The sequence below is a fragment of the Corvus kubaryi genome, unplaced genomic scaffold (genome assembly GCF_017639235.1).
Source record: "Corvus kubaryi isolate FWS band 111438036 unplaced genomic scaffold, C.kubaryi_AGA036_p1.0 138, whole genome shotgun sequence".
In the NCBI taxonomy this organism is placed as follows: domain Eukaryota; kingdom Metazoa; phylum Chordata; class Aves; order Passeriformes; family Corvidae; genus Corvus; species Corvus kubaryi.
The window spans coordinates 3,358,962-3,378,354 of NW_024580672.1; the positions used below are offsets into that span (position 1 = coordinate 3,358,962).

At 37.3% G+C, this 19,393-nt stretch overlaps 1 protein-coding gene across 3 annotated transcripts in view; it reads right to left on the reverse strand.

Annotated features, from left to right (window-relative positions):
• VCL (vinculin) overlaps positions 1–19,393 on the reverse strand; it is a 60,361-nt gene that overhangs the window by 11,542 nt on the left and 29,426 nt on the right. For all 3 annotated transcript variants that reach the window (XM_042018633.1, XM_042018634.1, XM_042018635.1), the window contains exons 4-15: positions 18,056–18,164; positions 15,543–15,665; positions 15,123–15,283; positions 9,206–9,296; positions 8,282–8,429; positions 7,259–7,412; positions 6,064–6,239; positions 4,420–4,610; positions 2,858–3,057; positions 2,230–2,358; positions 1,047–1,196; positions 358–466 (exon numbers count right to left, since the gene is read on the reverse strand). In XM_042018633.1, coding sequence (XP_041874567.1) covers positions 358–466; positions 1,047–1,196; positions 2,230–2,358; positions 2,858–3,057; positions 4,420–4,610; positions 6,064–6,239; positions 7,259–7,412; positions 8,282–8,429; positions 9,206–9,296; positions 15,123–15,283; positions 15,543–15,665; positions 18,056–18,164 — 1,741 coding nt within the window. The remainder of the gene's footprint in view (positions 1–357; positions 467–1,046; positions 1,197–2,229; positions 2,359–2,857; positions 3,058–4,419; positions 4,611–6,063; positions 6,240–7,258; positions 7,413–8,281; positions 8,430–9,205; positions 9,297–15,122; positions 15,284–15,542; positions 15,666–18,055; positions 18,165–19,393) is intronic.

A 19,393-nucleotide genomic window follows, 5' to 3' on the forward strand; every position in this document is an offset into this window, starting at 1 on the left:
CTGTCCTATTTCAACATGCCAAGATTATACAGAAGAAAACCTCAAGTTGTCACAGTGATATACTGCTATAATAGCAGCTGCAATAAAAAATGATGATATTCTGATTTTCCCAAAAAAAGAACTAAAGCAGGATTTGCTCCCCTACAGCTCAGTATTAACACATAAGAAGTCAGCTATTTTGTGTATCCTCTAACATATACATATTCGTGGAGTCAGAGAGCACATTCCCACTTCTCTTAATTTATTTTTAATCAGTCATTATTTTTTGCATGTTTCATCAACCCACACAGAATGGAGAAAAATCTATACAAGCTAGTTAGCCATAGGTAGGATCGTCAACAGAAATTCCTACTTTACCTGTCATTTTTTCTACATTATCAATCCATTGGTTTTTCATGGTTTCAAAATGTTCGTAAGCAGCCTGATTTCCAGGATTTCTCAGGAGGATACGAGCTGCTGATACTACCTGCCAACAGAAGACATTTTTAATTATCAGTACACATCAACATTACACATATTCTTGAAAATGCATTTGTTTTTTCAGGACTGGATGTGTAGCTCCACATTTGAAAAACTAGTTCATTAATTCTAGAGCAACATCTAGCTCCTTGAAGATCTACCATGCTTCTGAAATTAGCTGGCACAAATACTTTCTCCTGGAACTTCAACTACCTACTAATCTATCTTACAAACAACTCCTGAAAGTACTAAAGTGCACTATTTATCACACTACCAACATTTAGATAAAAGTTTATTTTGAAAAAAAAAGAGAGCATTTTTCCTACTTACTTATTTTACCAAGCCCCAAAATCATTTTGTTTCAAGTCACAGACACTTCTATCCAAGAGCTGAAGAGTAAAACATGTCATTTGATCATTTTGTTCTACTTAGTATAATGTATACAAGTGTTTGCCATTCCCATTTTAAGAGTGTCAGCACTATGTTCCTTGTTGGTATTAAAATCTTTCTTCTAGAAGAGAAGCATAAGGAAAATCCCCAGAGGTCATCCCCAGCCCTTTTAACAGCTCTTCAAACCCAGCAAGCACCTGTGGGGTGAGTTCCCTTGCTGATTTCACTGTTGCCTGAATGCCCTCCACAGTGGTTTTATTGGCAGTTCCAACTGCAGCCGCTTTTTCTGCTGTAGCTCCCAGTCTAGCAGCATGGTTTTCAAAGTTTGCTGCTCTTTCATCAAACACCTAGTTGTCAGAAGAGGAAAAAAAAACATTTTAAAAAGCCCTACCGACCTTAACAGAATACAAAATTTCTTTCAAGTGTCAGAGACACCTTCATAACATCCCTACTTAATTCATCCTGAGAGAATGCAAAAGGACACAAAAGCTTTGAAGGCATTTGATTTTTTTAATCTTTACATTACCAGACTTGCTTCTTTACTTACTCAGTGGGACAACTAAGGAGATATATACACACTTTATAGTTTCAAGGTATGAAGTTCAGTAATTCCTGATGACTACTGCTGCAAGAAATACTCTATTAAAACTATTTTAGCTCAGAGATTTATCTTCAAACCCATAATCCAAAAGTAACTATATTAGAAAGATAAATAAGGGGGTTCACCCCAAAAATTCACACTGGAAAAAAATTACCTCCTTTCACAGTCCTTAGATATTCAAGGAACAGAACACTTGGACAAAAAGCTATCCTGCCATAAAGCTGAATTCTCCAAGGCCTTGGGAATTATTTTGATCATGTAGCCAAAAGCCAAAGTAGCCAAACAGAACTTCCAGACACTGCATTTTAGGTACTTCATTTGCAGCCAGTGGCTTTGAAGTACAGGAAACAATATCCAGCAAGAGAAACGGGTAATCTGTTGATTAATTCTGGCATGAATTTGACCATTGTAATCAGCTTATGTAATGCTGAGATATAAAAAACTACCAACTAGTGTGTCAGTGGTTTTTGCACAAGAATTTTTAGCCCACTGAAGGCCATGTGGTACCAACAACACAGGGAGACATTTTTGCCATTTATTGAATGTTATTACTGTTACCACTGTTTCCAGGGTTATACAATTCACAGTCTCCAGGAGTCCAGAGAGATTTGCATAGTAAACATTATGTAGCCAGAATTAGTAAGCATCACAAACTTAAAATAAAAAAATACCAATTCATTTTTCAGAACACTGATTTATTTTTCAAAATACCAATTCAGGTAAAATTAAACAACAGCTGAACCTGTACATGGAAAGAAAGTATACTTGGGTATACTTGCCTCATCTCTGTTGGGAGCATCAGAGGGAGCGGTGGCTGCTACTGCTAACAATTTAATAGGAGTTGTGGTGTCACTAAAAACATCAGAAACTTCCTGGGTCATTGCCTCTTGCATTCGTGTTTTAAGATCCTTAAAAAAGTGGAAAATTATTACCATATGATAGAAGGATATAAAGTTGTAGGGGTTCAAATCCCATAAAACCTTCTTTTACAAGAAAAATGCCCATTCCAATGGCAGACATTAAGATAGAATTACCTTAAAAGTGTGACCAATTAATCACTTTTTACATAATTAGAACTATACAAAGCTTACGTACCACTCCTTGAAGCAGCATTAGAAGCTATGAACAGCATGATTCGAGACCTTGTCCCTCAAATCTGCAATGCTAGCATACTATTTCCTTTTAAGAGAGACTTGAATTTTCCTTCCAAATTGTTCATTTGAAATTAACCCCTATGGCATGATAACAAGGCCTTTCTAGAAAATTTGCTTTAAACACCTCAGCTAAACCAATAGGTCCTTAGCTGCATTTTTGTTTTCATAGATGCCTCTCACACACAAGGCTTCCCCAGAGGAGAGAAGTGCTCCCGTGTATCATGTGCTTGCCTGCACGAGAGCAGGTGCTTACCTTCAGCGAGTCCTGGAGCTGAGCAGCGATGGCCCTGGCCTGGGGGGACTCGCCCTCCCCTCGCGCCGCCAGGTCAGCCAGCTGGGCAGAGAGCTGGTCCACGCGGTCACACTTGGCCAGCAGGTCCTGCCGGTACGGTCCCATCATGACATTGGCTAAACGCCGGCCTTCGGCAACCAGGCCCCGGATGGCCGCCTGGCCTGCAGGGGGACAGGGCACCGGCCATTAACATGCAGTGGCACAGAAACCGGGGCACTACAAAGAGCTGCACACGTATATGCACACATCCGAATTCTTGGGGTTTTCAGAACACTTGTCTAGGTGGTAGAAAAGATCTTCTGCAGTTTATCATTGAGTAATTACAGTTCGAAACCACAGAGGAATTCAACTGTCTCCAGTTTCTTTTTGCTTAATTTACCAACTCTGGCTAGAGATGCATCCTTTTTAACTAGAGTGGTCTGACAAAAATTAACCATGGCAGCTGTCAGGTACTTCTACATAACTGATCTGTTAACTCCAATAGAAAGCACTTGCAAATTCCAAGTACTGCAATTCATCCCCACATCATTAGAAGACACGCAGCAAGAGGGAATGAAAAGACAAGTAGAAAACATAACTTAAAAAGCCAAATGCCCTCTCCAAGAATTCCAGAAGCCATAAGTAAGAAGTGTCAAGTAATCTGGATTGGAGGGGACAGTGGGGGTAGGGAACACCTTACAAAGCCTCCACAGTGTGTTGAAAGTTTTTCTGTAAAAAAATTTATTTTTAGCATGGGTAATTTCCTTCATTCACTTACAGATGCTTCCTGCTCATTCACAGGAATGTAATTCTCTATTCTTTCAAGAATACAACAGCAGTATTCTTTTAAAGGAACTCATTGTGTATTAAGTCCATCAAAGACCTACTGAAGAATAATTTTAAGATAATGCTAACCCACAAGTAATCCAAGCTAGTGATCAACCTTAAAATTACTTATGAAGTTGTCACAGCACCGGACTATCCAAGAATCACTCAGCACTGCTGCCATCTCTTGTATTCTTAACTTACTTTTCTTATGAGTATCCTGCCAAGTGCCAGCAACTCCTGAACCACATGCTCTCATTGAGAGCATACTGGGATTATCAGATCCCCTTTCTCTTTAATTATTAGCATTCTCCTCAGATAACCCAGAAACCATACAAGAAGTGATACTTTTAGGTCAGGTTTATGAGTGTTTTTCTCTTCTCTGAAGGAGTTAATTACTCAATTTTCTGGAGTAGGTATAAATTCAAATTTGAGATACAATATTTGCATAATAAGAAAAGCAAGTAGCAATCTTAAGTTTGTCTTCTCTACAGCACATGTTCTCCCATTCTTTAGGAAACAACACAAAGAGAATCATGGGCCAGCTTATTTCTATAATTTTCTTAATTCTATAATCTAAGTCATGACTTAGCTATAAATCTTCAAGTCTCCACATCAGTGAACATTCAATGCATCCTCAGGAGCAGTAGTTTCCACCACAAAAATTAGTAACAAGTTTGATTGTAAAACTGGGGGGAAAATCACAGAGAAACACTTACCTACTCCCCGATCAGCAACTGTAGGATTGTCTATCCACCTCTGAGCTTGCTCAATCTTGCCCTCCAAATGGACAGCTGCTTTAACTGGCCTAGTATTTGCTACAGCCCTGTTTGTTTTGGACTGTAAATTCTGAAGTGATGTAGCTATTTGCTTAGCCAAAGCACGAGCCTCAGGAGAGTCACCTTTCCCACTAAGTATTTAAAAAAAAAAAAAAAAAAAAAAGAGTATAGTCATATAAAGATCATTTACAGATTGTCTCAAATTCAGCAGGAAGACACAATGAAAGGTACTTGGTCTTTCTAAATAAGGTTGACTTTGACACTTGAGTTGAGACTCTGAGGAGCAGTTCTCTGCTGTGGTACCTGGATATTCCATATGTTCAGCACAGCACTGAGGTGGGGGAAGGCACGGTACTGCCATTGCCAATACTGGTGTATGAACTGATTTCCCATTTCCATGGCTGTCTTACAAGCAACTGCTATCATGCCATACAGATTACAAGCAGAAAAGTAAGCAGCCACAGACCAAAGGCTATATATAAACTTGACAAAAGATAGCACATTAAGACCTACTGCAGCTAAAGCTCAATAAAAACTTGATTAAAACAACTAACTAATGGAGCAAGAGAAATATTTATTGCTGTATTGCAACCAGCCTTAGACGAAGATCGCAGTCTGTACAATAACTGTTTCTCCTCTGCCATTCTCAATCAGCCTCTTTGCAAAACCGATACAGAAATATAATTTCTGAAAATCTTATCTTTTGTATCATTTGTAGTTATGATGCCATGATGATTTTTTGCCTTTTCTTTTATACCCCTGTTATACCTTTTTATAACTTCTGTATTCTTAGTGCTTTTTGCCTACATTCTTGGACTTGTTTGTTCAGCTGAGAGATGAAACATTTTAGAAGCTTCGTAGGTAGGGGTTAGTGTGCCCCAGACCCCAAGGTCCTCTCCAGAACATATTCTGTAAACTAAGATAGAACCATCCAGGGGAAGGCTCCTTGAGGGGGGGGGGGGGGGCTCATTCAAGCCTCTCATTGGGGAATTTTGGATAGATATCCTAATTAGTAAGACCTGTAATGTTATACCAGATCTTTTGGGGGTGCATTGCAGTGTGCATTTCAGTGCATTAGACCTGGACATGTGCACCTAAGGATCCTTAAAATAAATATCAAGGTAAAATCCCTTTTTCCTTTCTAACAGTATTTGACTCTTGACTTTAAGACCAAGAAAAGGCATCAGTTACAGCTTAAAACACTTACAGTGATCGAAGTGGAAGATATTCCACCTTGATATTAGTAAGCTGCTTAGCAAAAAACAGTGATGACATCCATCTGTATAACCAAACTTATATTTCCCATTACCTTGTTGTTTTGACAGTACAAACAAGCTCACTTTTGGCTTCAGTTTGCTTGTCAAATATTCCATAGGCAGTAGAAAGAAAATACTTCCATGTAATATGTCTCTGGCTACCTTTTTTTAAGGAAGCTAGTGCAAGTTAGGCTTTGAGATAGAAATCACTAGGCTGAACAACTAAAAAGGGTTTATTATCATCATCAATATTCTGATCTTGCTCAGCACCGTGAACTGCACATGAAAGCCATTCAAATAAATAAACGGTGATAAAACTAATACTTACTGTCGTCGCAGATCTGACAGCTTGGCTGTCAAAGCAGAGATTTCCCCCAAGGAACGAAGGATATCATCTCTTTCTTTAGGCTCCTCACACAGTTCTGCAACTTTCCTTGCTTCAGCCATAATTCCCCGAATATGCTCTTCTCCTTCACTGCCCCCATTAGGATCTGCAAGCCAATTCTTCATAGAAAGAAGTTGTGTACAAGTGAAGACAAAAAGTGATGCTTATTCTATACATGCTCTCACAGAGAAAGAAATACCAATTCAGCTTTCAAAATTTTATTTAATAGGAAGTAGTTCTCAAAAGCAGTTTCTGTTTTGTAGGTACCATGAAATTATTCTCTTGCCTCATCGTTTTTCTGTTTTGAAAAAAAACATCAAACTAGATAAAATCTCCCCAAAGATTTTACATTCTCTCTCCCCTCAACATTTGCCAACCATATTTTAGAAGTAAAATTTAACTAGTGCCTTTAGAGACTGATATGTGGCTTTCAGAAAAAAAATGAAAACAGATGCTCTTGAGCCCAGTTGGGTATTTTCACAGAGCTCTTCCTAAAACATCCCATTACCATTTTATCTGATACATATGTAATATTGATAATAATAGACATATATACACATTTAGATAAGGTGTATATATAGAAGGTTTATTATTTGATGACCATCATAATCACTACTGGGTAAGAGACAGACCACTGATGGATATTAAGAGTTACAAAAATAAAGGATCAATTCAAAGAAAATGCAGTTTCATTAACATCGTTTCACTTCTGTCATTAATACGAAGTTCTGTCATTAATACAAAGTTTAGGAACTCCACTCCTAAAACAGAGCCCAAAGAAAGGGCTCCAGTTTTATCCACAAGTAAGTCTGCTAATCTGAAACTCTTCTATTCTTTTCTTTAATCAGATTAGTTTATACGCAAATTTAGGGAGTTCCATCATTTTAATTTAATAACCTTGACATTTTTAGTAATGCCATGTTAGTTACCAAAAAAGATCATCAACTGAAGCAAAACTCACAGAATGCTGTAAATTACTGAATTTAAGATTTTTCTTTGTTAAAGCAAGTATCCCCTCTATGTTCCTCCTACCAAGTAACTGTGTTTTGTTTGGAAGCAACTACAGTAGTTCAGTACAACAGCTCTAACAGTAGTAATGTCATCATGTTCTGAAGTATTTATTAACCACTAGTGGTACCTGAGCAGCATCAATCTTCTTAGCAATTGCCTGCTTAGAGTTGGTCATGGCCTCCAGCTTGCGAGCTGCATTCTCCACTTTGGCAGTGAGCAAGTCCAGCCCCTGGGACACCTGCTGGGCTTTCTGCATAGCCATGGGTGTAGCACCCTGTCCTCTGCCCAAGACAAGAAGAGCACCACAGATTCAGCTCAGGATTGACAAAAGCTATTTTCTAGTGAAGAGGCAACAAAATCTGTTTATGAGTATTCCCAGCAATTGTTGCAAGAGATACAGTATGTAATCAGATTTTGTTTTCTCCCTAAGGAAACAAAAACTGAGGAACAGAAGAGATAAAAACTAAGAGCATATTTTCCCTATTCCAGAATGTGACACTTAGCATTCGCAGAAGAATAAATATTTTTCAGTGTCACAAAGTAAGGCTATTAAGGATACTGTTCCATTAAAGTACCCAAGACAAGGCCTCTTCTCTCCTAATTTATAGACTGTTGCAGAGTCAGAATCTGCAGGAGTGAAAGCCTCACCTCATCTAAGTGAGGACTGCAAGTCAATAAAAAAAAATAAAATAAAATGTCTTAGCTGCCTTAATCACGTGACACACAAAGTTCAGCAGAATTTGTCAATGTAGGATAAACAACAACCACCATATGTGGTCTAACATCCCAAAAAACACCTAAAAAGTAGCATATGTATGTATCTTACAGTAATTGGGGTATATCCTCTTTGGAGAACAGACTTAACAGGAGAGTTTAAAATTTCGTTTCTGCCTAATTTGGAGGAAGGCTATGTGTTTGACAGCAAGCAAATTCGGAATTATCTACCTGAGCAATTCTGATCATCATGTTATGCAATTAACATTTCTCTTCTTAAAACATATTATTCTTATCAAAAAAGAAGAGATTGAAGTAAAAAAGGTAAAATACAGTTCTGGCCTGCTCTCCTACAAGTTAGGAAGTGACAATTGCAAGTTAAGGAGAAACATTTTAACAGCACTGGAGAAGTGTCCATCCCAAGTAAGAGCTTTACCTAGCCCGGAGGTCAGCCAGCTGATCGGTCATCTGCCCCAGGGTTTTGCACGTGCCCAGAATCTCTCTGCGCTCTTTGCCTGCACACAGCTCTCCTGCTTTGCCAGCTTCATCGAGGATCTGCCTTATGGCCTGCTCACCAGCATCCCCTGAGATGCAGGGTCAGTTAGTACAGCAACAAAGACATTCCTTGACATGTGTAAGAGATCTCCTGGTATCCCCATGTCACAACATATGAACTGCATTCATTTCAGTCATGAAAGTACATTTATCAAAAACCGAGACATACACCAAAAAACAACAATTCACTCCACCTTTTCCAACTGTAGTAGTTTGGCTTTGATTGCACAGGAAGTTCATCTGATAAAGCCTTTCAACATTCAAATGGAACAGGCCTCTACCAAATTTTATTTGCTTGAAAGATACATACAAAGGTAAACAAACCCCTTATATAAGTAAAGGTGATTGTAATTAAGAGTATTTATGGCAGATTTTAATATTAGAAATTTTATGTCAAGACTGAAAGAAAAACACTTAAAGAGACTCTGTTAGGTAAATCTCAAGTTATAAAAATTTGAAAATACAACAGAAGAGATTTTAAATATTAGCCACAGCTGCAATTAAGTACTGTTCAATTAAATTCCTATGTTTTTGGGCTTACTGCTGGAATGCAAATTAAGAACATGTATGTCCTACAGAATATATATCTTTTAGACCACTGAGAAGCAGCAAAGCTTTCTAGGTCATTAGACACAACCTGTTCAATACCCGATATCTAAAGAAAGGAATAAATACAGGCTCCTTCAGAATGATCCACTATGTAAGGGTTATTAATGCTTAAAGACAATTTTGTCTTAAACAACAGAAATAATAAGGCCTTCAAAAATCAAAATACTTTATGCTGCCATTTTTGTTTAAATATTACCTGGAGGTGCATTTGGATCTCTCAGCCAACCTTTTGCCTGATTCATCTTTGAATCTATCAAGGCTAAAGCTCTCTTCATGGCTTCAGTGTCCTTTACAAAAGAGAAACCAGCAAAATTATTCTCAAAACAAAAAATCGAAGCACAAGCAATCAATGCAACCCAAGCTGATAGAAGTTCTATAAAGCAGAGTCTACTTATAAAAACACATTCGTATAAGCAGTTCAAAACCCACTTTCAAACTAGCAGGTCATAATTGCTTCTTTCCAGTTAGAACAAACATTTTCATTTCACTCAAAATGCAAAAACTATGCATGCAATTTTAGTGATTTTTCTATTTCTTCATTTACTAGTGCTTTAATTTCTAAAGTTGGAGCTCTAAGCACACATCTTGGAGTTAGTTCCATTTTACATCATGGCACATAGAAAAGTTGTAATGTAACTGGAGTAAACTCTCCAGAGATGGAAATTTCCCAGTGAATTTTACTACTTATTCAGGGTAAGAGGCTGCACATCTGCATTTTTCACCTGCTCTGCTGCTTAAAATCAAACAGTTACTGTTTACAGAAAAATAAGACTAACAGCTAATTTCTGAAAGTCTCAGATACGGAGTTGAATGTCTTTAGAGATAAACACACATATTTACATGTGACTGTTTAAAACCCTGAACTCCTCTGCCAGAAGCATCAAAGAAGCTGTTTTACTAGTATGCCACTACTATCCAACACCTCTGGCTGCAGGAGAAACAACCTCCCAATTCTGATTTCTCTGCACACCGTTCATTGTTCATGTGCCGTCTCTCCACTAGAGGCCACGAGTTTTCCACCTTACATAAACGGCAGGACAGTGAAAACAGTAACAAGTACCTACATAAAAAGTTGTGGAAAAGCCAAAATAGCTTTTTATCATGGAAATTATTTGAAATGCATCTAACATCCCATGATTGGTATATAGATGATAAAAACAAGCCTGGCTCTCACGCTGTCATCTGAATCAGACTGCCCACATCCAACCTTTTGAATAGGAGCTTACTACCATCAGTGGTCAGTATCTGCTATAGCATGTGCTGTCCTGACAACACTAAAGAAACCCCACATTTTTGTGGAGTTGCTCATTCTGCATGTTTAGTCTCAAAGATACAACGCTGAATATTCTGGTATTTTTATTCAGGCATGTTGGTCTGTCAGCTATTCGTAAGGTGCTAGAATACAATTCAGCAATCAATTTTCTAAAATGCCATGTGTCACTGTTGAGTATTTTTAAAGGTTCTTGAATCACAGCCTGAGAGAGAGTACCGAAAGGAGAATTATTTTCACCTGGCTGACTCAATCTCAAATCTAGAAACTGCATCTCAGATCTTAGTCAGGACCTGTTTAAAAAAAGTCCAAAACATAGGACATGCAGCTAGGGGTGGGAGATGGGCTCATTATTTTAAAAGTCATCTTCTCTACAGCTTGAGAATTGTGCGTTTAATGTATGATAAGAGACAAGTAAATATTAATGGAATTTTTCAAATGTATATCTAAATCTTACTACCTATGAAAGTAGGTGTTACTGTTTTCTGTTGTTTATATCAGGCTGAAGCCACTTTAGTTTGAAATGAATGGTCTAATTCAGGCCTGTCTACCCAGAAATAATTTGAAACAACTAAATGAATTTTTTAAAAGGCAACAGATGTTTCTTATTGTGTCAATGAGATGATAGGTGTGGGCAGAGAAGAGAGTGTTGGGAAAACTGTCTTTGTCCCTCCCTTTTTACTCTCACAGGCTTTTGTGTTGTCTCAGCTGCCTGCAGGGTTGCAGTTTCAGCAGAATTATATAGAAGCCTCTGAATCTAAAGTCTAACATCTGAGGACAAGATCACGGGTGTTCCAGCTTTTGCATTCATGAATTTGTAATTGCCAGCACTACCCAAGCAGCAACAGGATCCATCTGAAGTTACATTACTGGATTGCTCTGCAGGGTAAGTCCTGCTACCCTGTGTCCCATATCTGCATTCAGGTTGGCAAAACACCGTCCCCTTCTCCTGTTTAAGAAAACATGGTGAAATCCTAGCATAGCAGTTGAAGTGTTTCAATACAACTGCTCTTAAAGCACCAATTTACCATCTTCACAGCCCAAGGAATCCCTCTCAGCTTCAGCCTGATAAGGAGTTTTCACTGCAATGAGCTGAGTAATGCAATAGAAGACTAGAATGCATCCTTAACTAGGTTTGCTGGTACAGCACTTTTGTTTCTGCCAGAGCTGTGTCTCGTGTCAGATACACTTGGCCACCAACAAAGGTGTAGCCATACTGAAATGTCTGGACATATCCACCAATTCAGGTTGTTTAAGAAAGAAGAAGGAAGACAAAAGCAGAAACAGTAATCTAAGAAAACACAGCAACTTGCTCAAGGTCTCACTGCTTCAAAGTGTCTTGATAGTCCTGATTTCTGTAGCTGTTTAAATACCTTATTCCTCCCTAAACAGTTAAATACGTTTAAAATTTAACTCTTTGGGATTTGCCAACAGAGTATCAGTTGCAAGCATGAAAATTTTTTTTAAAATCCTACAGCTATCCTGCAAAAAAATGTTATATAGTTTTATCAGCAAAAATTGATTCCTTCCCTCCTCTCCCTGCCAACAGTTTTCCTGTTGGCAAAAGGAATTTCATTAACAAAATCAGCACTACTACATTTTCAGAAGAGATAAACAATTTCAGTTAACCAAGTTAAACAACTAGGGCAACACTGTCTGAAGGGAAAAGAGCAAGTTGGATTTTTTCCAAATCAATTCCTAAAGCAAATATTATTTAAGACACTTTTATGCATCATTTCTGCCACTACCAAGAATTTTGAGCTTATTCAGGGAGCAGGTGGTATTGGCTCTGCTATGCAAAAGAGCAAAATAAATCCTACACAATTCCTTGCTGGATGTAGACACAACCTCTGACTCAATAAAGTGGTCTAGTCTAAGTATATCTGCATTTCATGACCAAAGAAGGCAACATTAGAAGAAATAGGCAAAGCCAGTGTTCTGGCAGGATAGATAGCTTAGTCACCATTCAGGGTTCAATCCTGCAAGATATTAGATATTTCTCAGCTTTTTACAGCTGTTAACTCCCTCCAATTCCATGGAAATGGAAGATGTCTGCATTGAGTATTACTTCAAATTTATTTAAAAATAGGCACTAATAATATACAAGAGAAAATTAAATTCCTCTTTAAAATGAAAAATTCAAAGAAAAAAGGTTCAAAGCTATGAATTAAAGAAAAGGATACATTTTTTTCCCCCAAGATTTTGGCCAAAAATAGCATTTCAATTCTAAAGCACCATACTATTTTTAAAATCCAGTGTAAGCAGAGATTATTGCAATCCAGTAATAATAATGTGCATTCCAGAGTCTAGAAAGACCAACAAAATAGTTTACCTACAACTCCTACAACTTTGGCTCCATACCTTGTTCATTCTCCACTATCTCTAGACAGATTGTGATAGTTCAAGGTATAAATACCTCAAGATAGAGTAATAAACATAAAATAAAGTCCAACATCAGCAATAGCATGTACTACACAAATAAAAATTCAAGGCTGGGCATCCCCAAACACCTTACTTTATTCCAGAAAAGCATGGGGAAAATCTTTCCTTAGACCACCAGGCACAACATACATGCAACATGACCTCAACTACAACTAAATAGCTCCTTCATCTCCCTCCCAGCAAAATAATAAATCAATTGTTAGGTATGTGTGCAAATACAGGGTAAGGTCTGTAAAAGGTGGCCACTAGCAAACTAGTTTCTGCTTCTTCATCCCACTGCATTTTTCAATTCAAATGCTTTGTCATCATTGTTTGATTAATGCCCAGTGCTATAGTTCCAAATCATCAGCATACCTTAATTCAAAAACAAAATGCAACTAAAGAGTTTTCAGTTCAGAACAGAATGATACTTTGATTATACTAATCCACACAACATATCTATGCATTAAGCATAACGACCAACATTTTCCAATACCAACTATTTTCTTAATTAAATCCTTTATTAATCTGCCTCACTAGCAAGATGAGTAAGAATTTCCTGAAGCTAAATTGCCAACTGTTTGCAACAGACATTTTTCTTTACCACAAAAATTTCCAAATTTGTTGTGTGAAATAAAATTGTATTCATGTTTCATAAAATACAGGAAAGCTTAAATCCAAAAATAAAACTGAATTGAAAAAGCAACCATACAAGACTGCAGTTTTAGGCCTAGACCTAAAGAACACAAACCATCTAAACCAAAGGCAGGCTGTGGGTAAAACACTAAGGAATAGACAAAATTCCTGGCTTAATAAAGCTTTCTGGCCATGCAGAAAGCTCATTCCTGCCTGACTGGACCCTTTATTTGTCACTACAGAGACTAATAACAAATTAACACAAAAGCATTCAGCAAGAATGTGCTGTAAAATCTTGCCCTAACTCTAATCAGATTCAGAAAGAGTCTTAATGCAGATCAGCTTGCAATTACCATTCTTAGTCACAGCCAATTCACACACAGCTAAACAGAGCTGTTAGGATCCTTTTAAAACTTTGTGTGTATATATGTAAGTAGATAGGCCAATGTCACAGCTGGAACACGAAGAAGCTGCACAGCACACAGTCTGCACACAGCACAAAATCCCACAGACATGCTTTTTTGGGGTTTAATACAAGGTACAGGTGGAGGGTGTGGAAGAAAGCTTACCTTCTAAAGGTGATAAAAGGGTAAGAAACAGGACAACAAAAACAAAGATGCATACAGTAGTCATAATAAGGAAGTGATAGTGACAAAATAACTCAAGAGGCAAACTAAGGGTCAAGTGCCAAACAACATAGGCCAAAGTGATTTTTGTCTTGGTTATATCAATGTTAGATTTCCTGCAAGACTTGGTTTGCTAAATAGTCTGGCTTCAGGTCTCAATAAATTTTTTGTTATTTGTTGCTCATAGCCTTAACCCTTTAAAAAAATACCTTCAGCAATTTACTTCCAAGTACTCAAAAAAAAAAACCAAAAAGAACTTGTCAGGAATTTCAGTTATGCAGCTGCATTTATTTGTAAGCCCACAACACTTTCATGATTCTGTCAGACCTGTTTTAGTCTTCCAGACATTTCAGTAGCTTCAGCATCACTTCAGAGCAGCACTTAGCTCCAGGTAAGTGGTTGCAGTCACTCACACAGCTGAACACTTGAGTTGTAAGGAACTGATCCTGTCCCTATGCCAGCTTCACAGGCATCACACTCACCCAGAACGCCTGTTCAATCTAACAGATTTCTTTGAGACAAGACGAACACCTGAAATTTACTCTCATATGTCCGGAATAAAAATGAGGCGGGGGAAAAGGAGCAGTTGTTCAAAGAGGAATCCCCCAAAATTGACTAAAATTTCTCAATTCCAAGCCTTTTGCACAAAGAATACAACATTAGCCTATCTTTTCTAGCAGGATCTAGAAGAAAAATCTCAATCTCACTTAGGAATGCCTAGCTACAAGACCAGTTGAATGTACAGAACAGTAACTTTTATACCTAACTTTCCTCTGTCAAAAATGATTTGGTAGGGTAGTTATACACAGGCAAAAAATCCTTCTCTGAGTGGAATTCCAGGACTTCCTAATGATGCCAAAACTAAAGCGTGAATAAATCTATCTTCTGTTTGACCACTGAGATGCAGTAAACCACTGAACCACCTTCAAATGGCACACTAGTTTAACTTTGCTCATTGAAAGCTCATTTTGAAAGATACAATCAATATCTTTATCTCTGAAGACATTTGACCTTGAAGAGATTATATGATGCGATTACACAGTGTTGCAAAACTGATGCACAAATACATATTTCCATGGTCTCAAAAGCACAAGTTTATAAGGGTAAAACACAGCAGACAAAAATTAGACTTCTATATACAAAGGTAGATATGAAAATACCTTGCTCGCCCAGGCATCTTCATCCCAGGAAGTGAGTTGCAATACACGAATTATTTCATTTATCTCAGCACTCATTTTCTCTACTGTGAAATTGCGATTTTTCAAGGCCTCTTCTATTCCCTGGCTTTTAGAATTTTTTGTGGTTACAAAAATCTTCATAGCTGTGAAAATACCAGAGATTAGAAAATGGTACATGCAAGAACCAATCAGTGGTTGAGTTTTCCTTCTACTGCATTCATATGCAACATTTTTTTTTGCATGGACCATTTTATCTCAAAGAGATTGTAGTTTTAATACAGGAAGCACAGTTACTTGCAACTGATTACAGATGTCGAGGTTATTTTTAATAAACCTAAGACATTGGAACTCCAGTTCAAAACAGTAATTCAGAATGGTATTAAAAAGCAAAGCAAAAAATACCTGAAATAAGTACAGGCAATAGCTCCTTCACTGTATTCATGGAGTTTACCAGCATAACCCTATGTTCCTGGTGAGTTAATTCCTGTTGTCTCTCATCAATCATTTTGGCCATCTTTGTCATTCCTAAGGATTAAAGTAATTGAACATTGAAACACTTGAGATTTCTAAACAAGAATAAGGCATAATGATTGATGAAAACTATATTGAAGTTTAAAAAATTTTTTATTAGCTAGCAGCTGTTACTTTAAACACATTCCAGATACTTCAGAGAAGTCACCTATTCAAAACCTAGCCACTATGTAAAGTAGAATGGACTACTTAAAATTCTTGATTTAAAATCCTATCAATAAAATAGGACAATACTTGAAATTACTGTTTTAGGACATGAAGTCATTTAATGAACACTGGAAGCTGATTTAGGGTGGGGGGGGAGGGTGTCATCTTTTCTCTTAAGATTTGATCCATGCCTTAAGTGAAGGACAGAAAAAGGAAACATCAGGATTTTGTTTGTTTGCTTTGAGGTTCTACCAGAGATCAGGAACTGTATTTATTTATACTTCATATTTGATAGAAATATTTCAGTACCCTAGAAGCCTGAAAAGAATTAAATTTATTCTAGAGCAGATCTATTTTCAATAGCTAAGACTTGTGAGGTTTACCACACAGTGCACATGAAAACTTCAGACACAGCTTCATAAAAACTTGAGATTATTTAAATTGGTGCTGTTGTGGTCCCACTCCTCCTCCTACAGGATATAAAACTGGAAGGAAGCTGTGTATTCTTTGCCTGAATTACCTTTCTGCTGGTTAGTATCTTAGGCATCTTAACACTGCTTTTGTGCTATCACTGAAAAGTAGTAGGATCATCACACTGACAGCACAGAGAGGCAAGCTGTGCAGAACCACATTTCCTTTTAAATGACAAAAGCCTTAATAGGTAACCATGTTCCCCTCTCTGCTTCCAACACAAAACCTGTAAGCACTTCCTTGATTTTAAGTGTACCTGCTCATACTCCTATTACTCGTATAGTACTGACATGAATGGTCGAGTTCAGATGCCCATTAATAGAACTACAGGGAACAAGAACTACAGGCATTTTGTGGGCATGGGCTGCAAATGTTGAGCAGCAGCCAGCTCAGGCAAAGACAGAGCTTCTACAGCATTCCAGAAGCACAAGGTTCACTATTTATTCAGAATACCGTGAATTTAGAGAAGATTATTCGCAATAAAGGTAGCAAGCCTACATCTCACTCTAAGACACTTGCCCAAGACCTCTGTCATACACATGTAACAGCAAATTACGCCTGCGAGGTTCAGTGAAAAGACCCAAATGCTGGTAACTGAGCCAAACAGAGCAAACTGAAGTTAGGGGAAATTTCCATTTTAAAGACATGTAAGACAATAACCACAGAGAAACTAAAAGTGTATATACCAAGTTGAAGAAAAAGTTTCAGGAAAAGAGAAGATTGCCCTTTTTGTTTTATGTTTTTCCTGTTCAAAATGAGACAAAAACTTGAAGGTAACTTCTGATGGGAAATAAACGTTTAGAGAACACTTTACCTCCATATGGAACTTTAAAGTTTTTCCACATCTAGAAACAAGGTCAAGTCTACACGTGTTAAATAAAAACAGGATAATCTAGAAACATGCTCTGTGCCATGATAGCTCTTGCTCATTTCATTCATCACCTAGCACATTACACATGTATTTATAAAGTATTAACTAGATTCCCGAGGTTTTTATATAAGCGTTCTTTAGTTCAGTGTAATTTTAATTCCAGCATCTTCCTACACTTCCTGCCACCACATCTCAATTTTACAGAATGTTTTTGTTAAATACTTGGTGTTAACTTTTTGTTAACTACTCCATGCTGAAGCTAAAGCATTTGAAATAGCAGATGACGCAGATTAATGGTAGGTTTCCTCTACAACAATAAAGAGATTGAGACCAATCACTTCCACCACTGAAAGTGTGACTTAACACAGTGAAGTAAACGAGTAGTGAAGGAGCATCAAAAAGCAAACAAAGAATTGCTGTAACAGCTGGGCTTTTGTATTATACTTCAAGACAGCTATTTCTGCAACCTCATTAAGATGTTAATATATGACATATAGATTATACTATTCCAAGAAATTCCTACTGGGCTATCTATCTCAGCCAGTACAGACATTTTATCAGCTTAATGGATTTTACATCTGTGAGTGCTTAGTTACACAGCTTTTTCATTTTTTTTTGTTTTATCCTTACTAATGCATACTTACTTCCTTCACAGTATAGGAAAAGTATAGTACATATCATCCATGTAGCACATATAATTTACCAACATCATCTGCCTTCTTAGAAGAGACTATGAAACACACAGAGTCAGTCTTTCCAAGAGAAACTTCCAAAGCAACTGCTTTACCATTGTCCCAACATTCAAAAACTTGGGTGAGGAAGGTGTTGGAGGGAAAACAAAGTAGTGGAAAAGACTACACTTAGTATACTTATGAAAGACTGGAGTAAACCAAACCTGGCCCTAAATTCTTCGTGTAAGTCACCAAATCCTCCATTGTCTCTACCACTTCTGCCACAGTGAGATATTCCAATATTCCTTTGCAGACACGGATGATTTTACGGACCTAAAAGAGGAACATGCCATTATTCCTTAGGTAAAGCTAAGTTACACTTGAATTAGAAATGCAAACCTGTTATTAGAACAGTTTAGTTACAGCATTTGCTAACATGACAAATGGGCAATCACAAAGGGCTGAGATACTGTGTAAATTACCCAAAATGCCATGAGTCAAGTTCCATAATGACAAGCCAATATTTAATCAGCTTTCCACTACTCAGAAATGCAAAATCCTCCTTCCAATGTTTTCACTTTGTAAGGTAAATGAAGGCTAACATTGAGAAAATAGGTTAGAAAGAACTTCATCTATGTATGCTGTCATGCTTGAAGTTTTTATTGCAATTTCATAAATTAAAATATTTAACTTAAATCACAAAGCAAAACTACATAAAAAGCAGACTTCAAGCTTTCAGAGGAAGTATCATTCACCATACAGCTTTACATATGGATAAAGCATTACTCAGCATTCCAGCAGAGAAGACAGATCCAACACCTCAAACTTTCCAGAAAAATCTGTGAAGGCTGTACTTAATTTACCTCTGGACCTCTGCCTCAGCTTAACTTTTTCAGTTCACATTTGATTCCAAAATAATTCTGTCAGTACATCTTCTAACCTCCTGAACCACATAACTTCTGACATCACTACATAAAATTCTTATCAAAGAGCAAGTTAATTAATATTTAATATGTAGCAACCACATGCAGTCCTCAGGACCTGGAACAGATCAAAGCTTCCTCAGAAACTCATTTCAGTTTGTCCCAATGTTAGTTTATATTGAAACACAGGACAGACACATGCCAACTTAAGTACTTGTGAAAAGTCAATCATTCCTGACTAATGTCTTTCTTTTGGTTAACAAGGAGTTGTCAGGTGAGTTCCACAAAGCATTAACTTCACAAAAGTCAATTCATTTCCTAAACACTAGAAACAGAGATTAAAAGCTATTAACTTCCTTGAAAGTCCTGTAACACTTCTATTAAAAAACATTTAAAATAATGAGAATCAGAACTGCCACAGAGAAATCTCATGGCATTCTCTTCCTTTCAGAGGAACATGCTAACAGTGCCATGAGCTGATTAAATTAGACAAGAATACAATGTTAGACCACTCACAACAACAAGAAGAGCAAGACAATTCCATAGGTTAACAGATTGTTGCAAAATTAGGATTAACATCAGCGTTTCTAACAGCATGAGCTTTATCTCTTCATTGTAGCACGATACTTCTTATCTAGA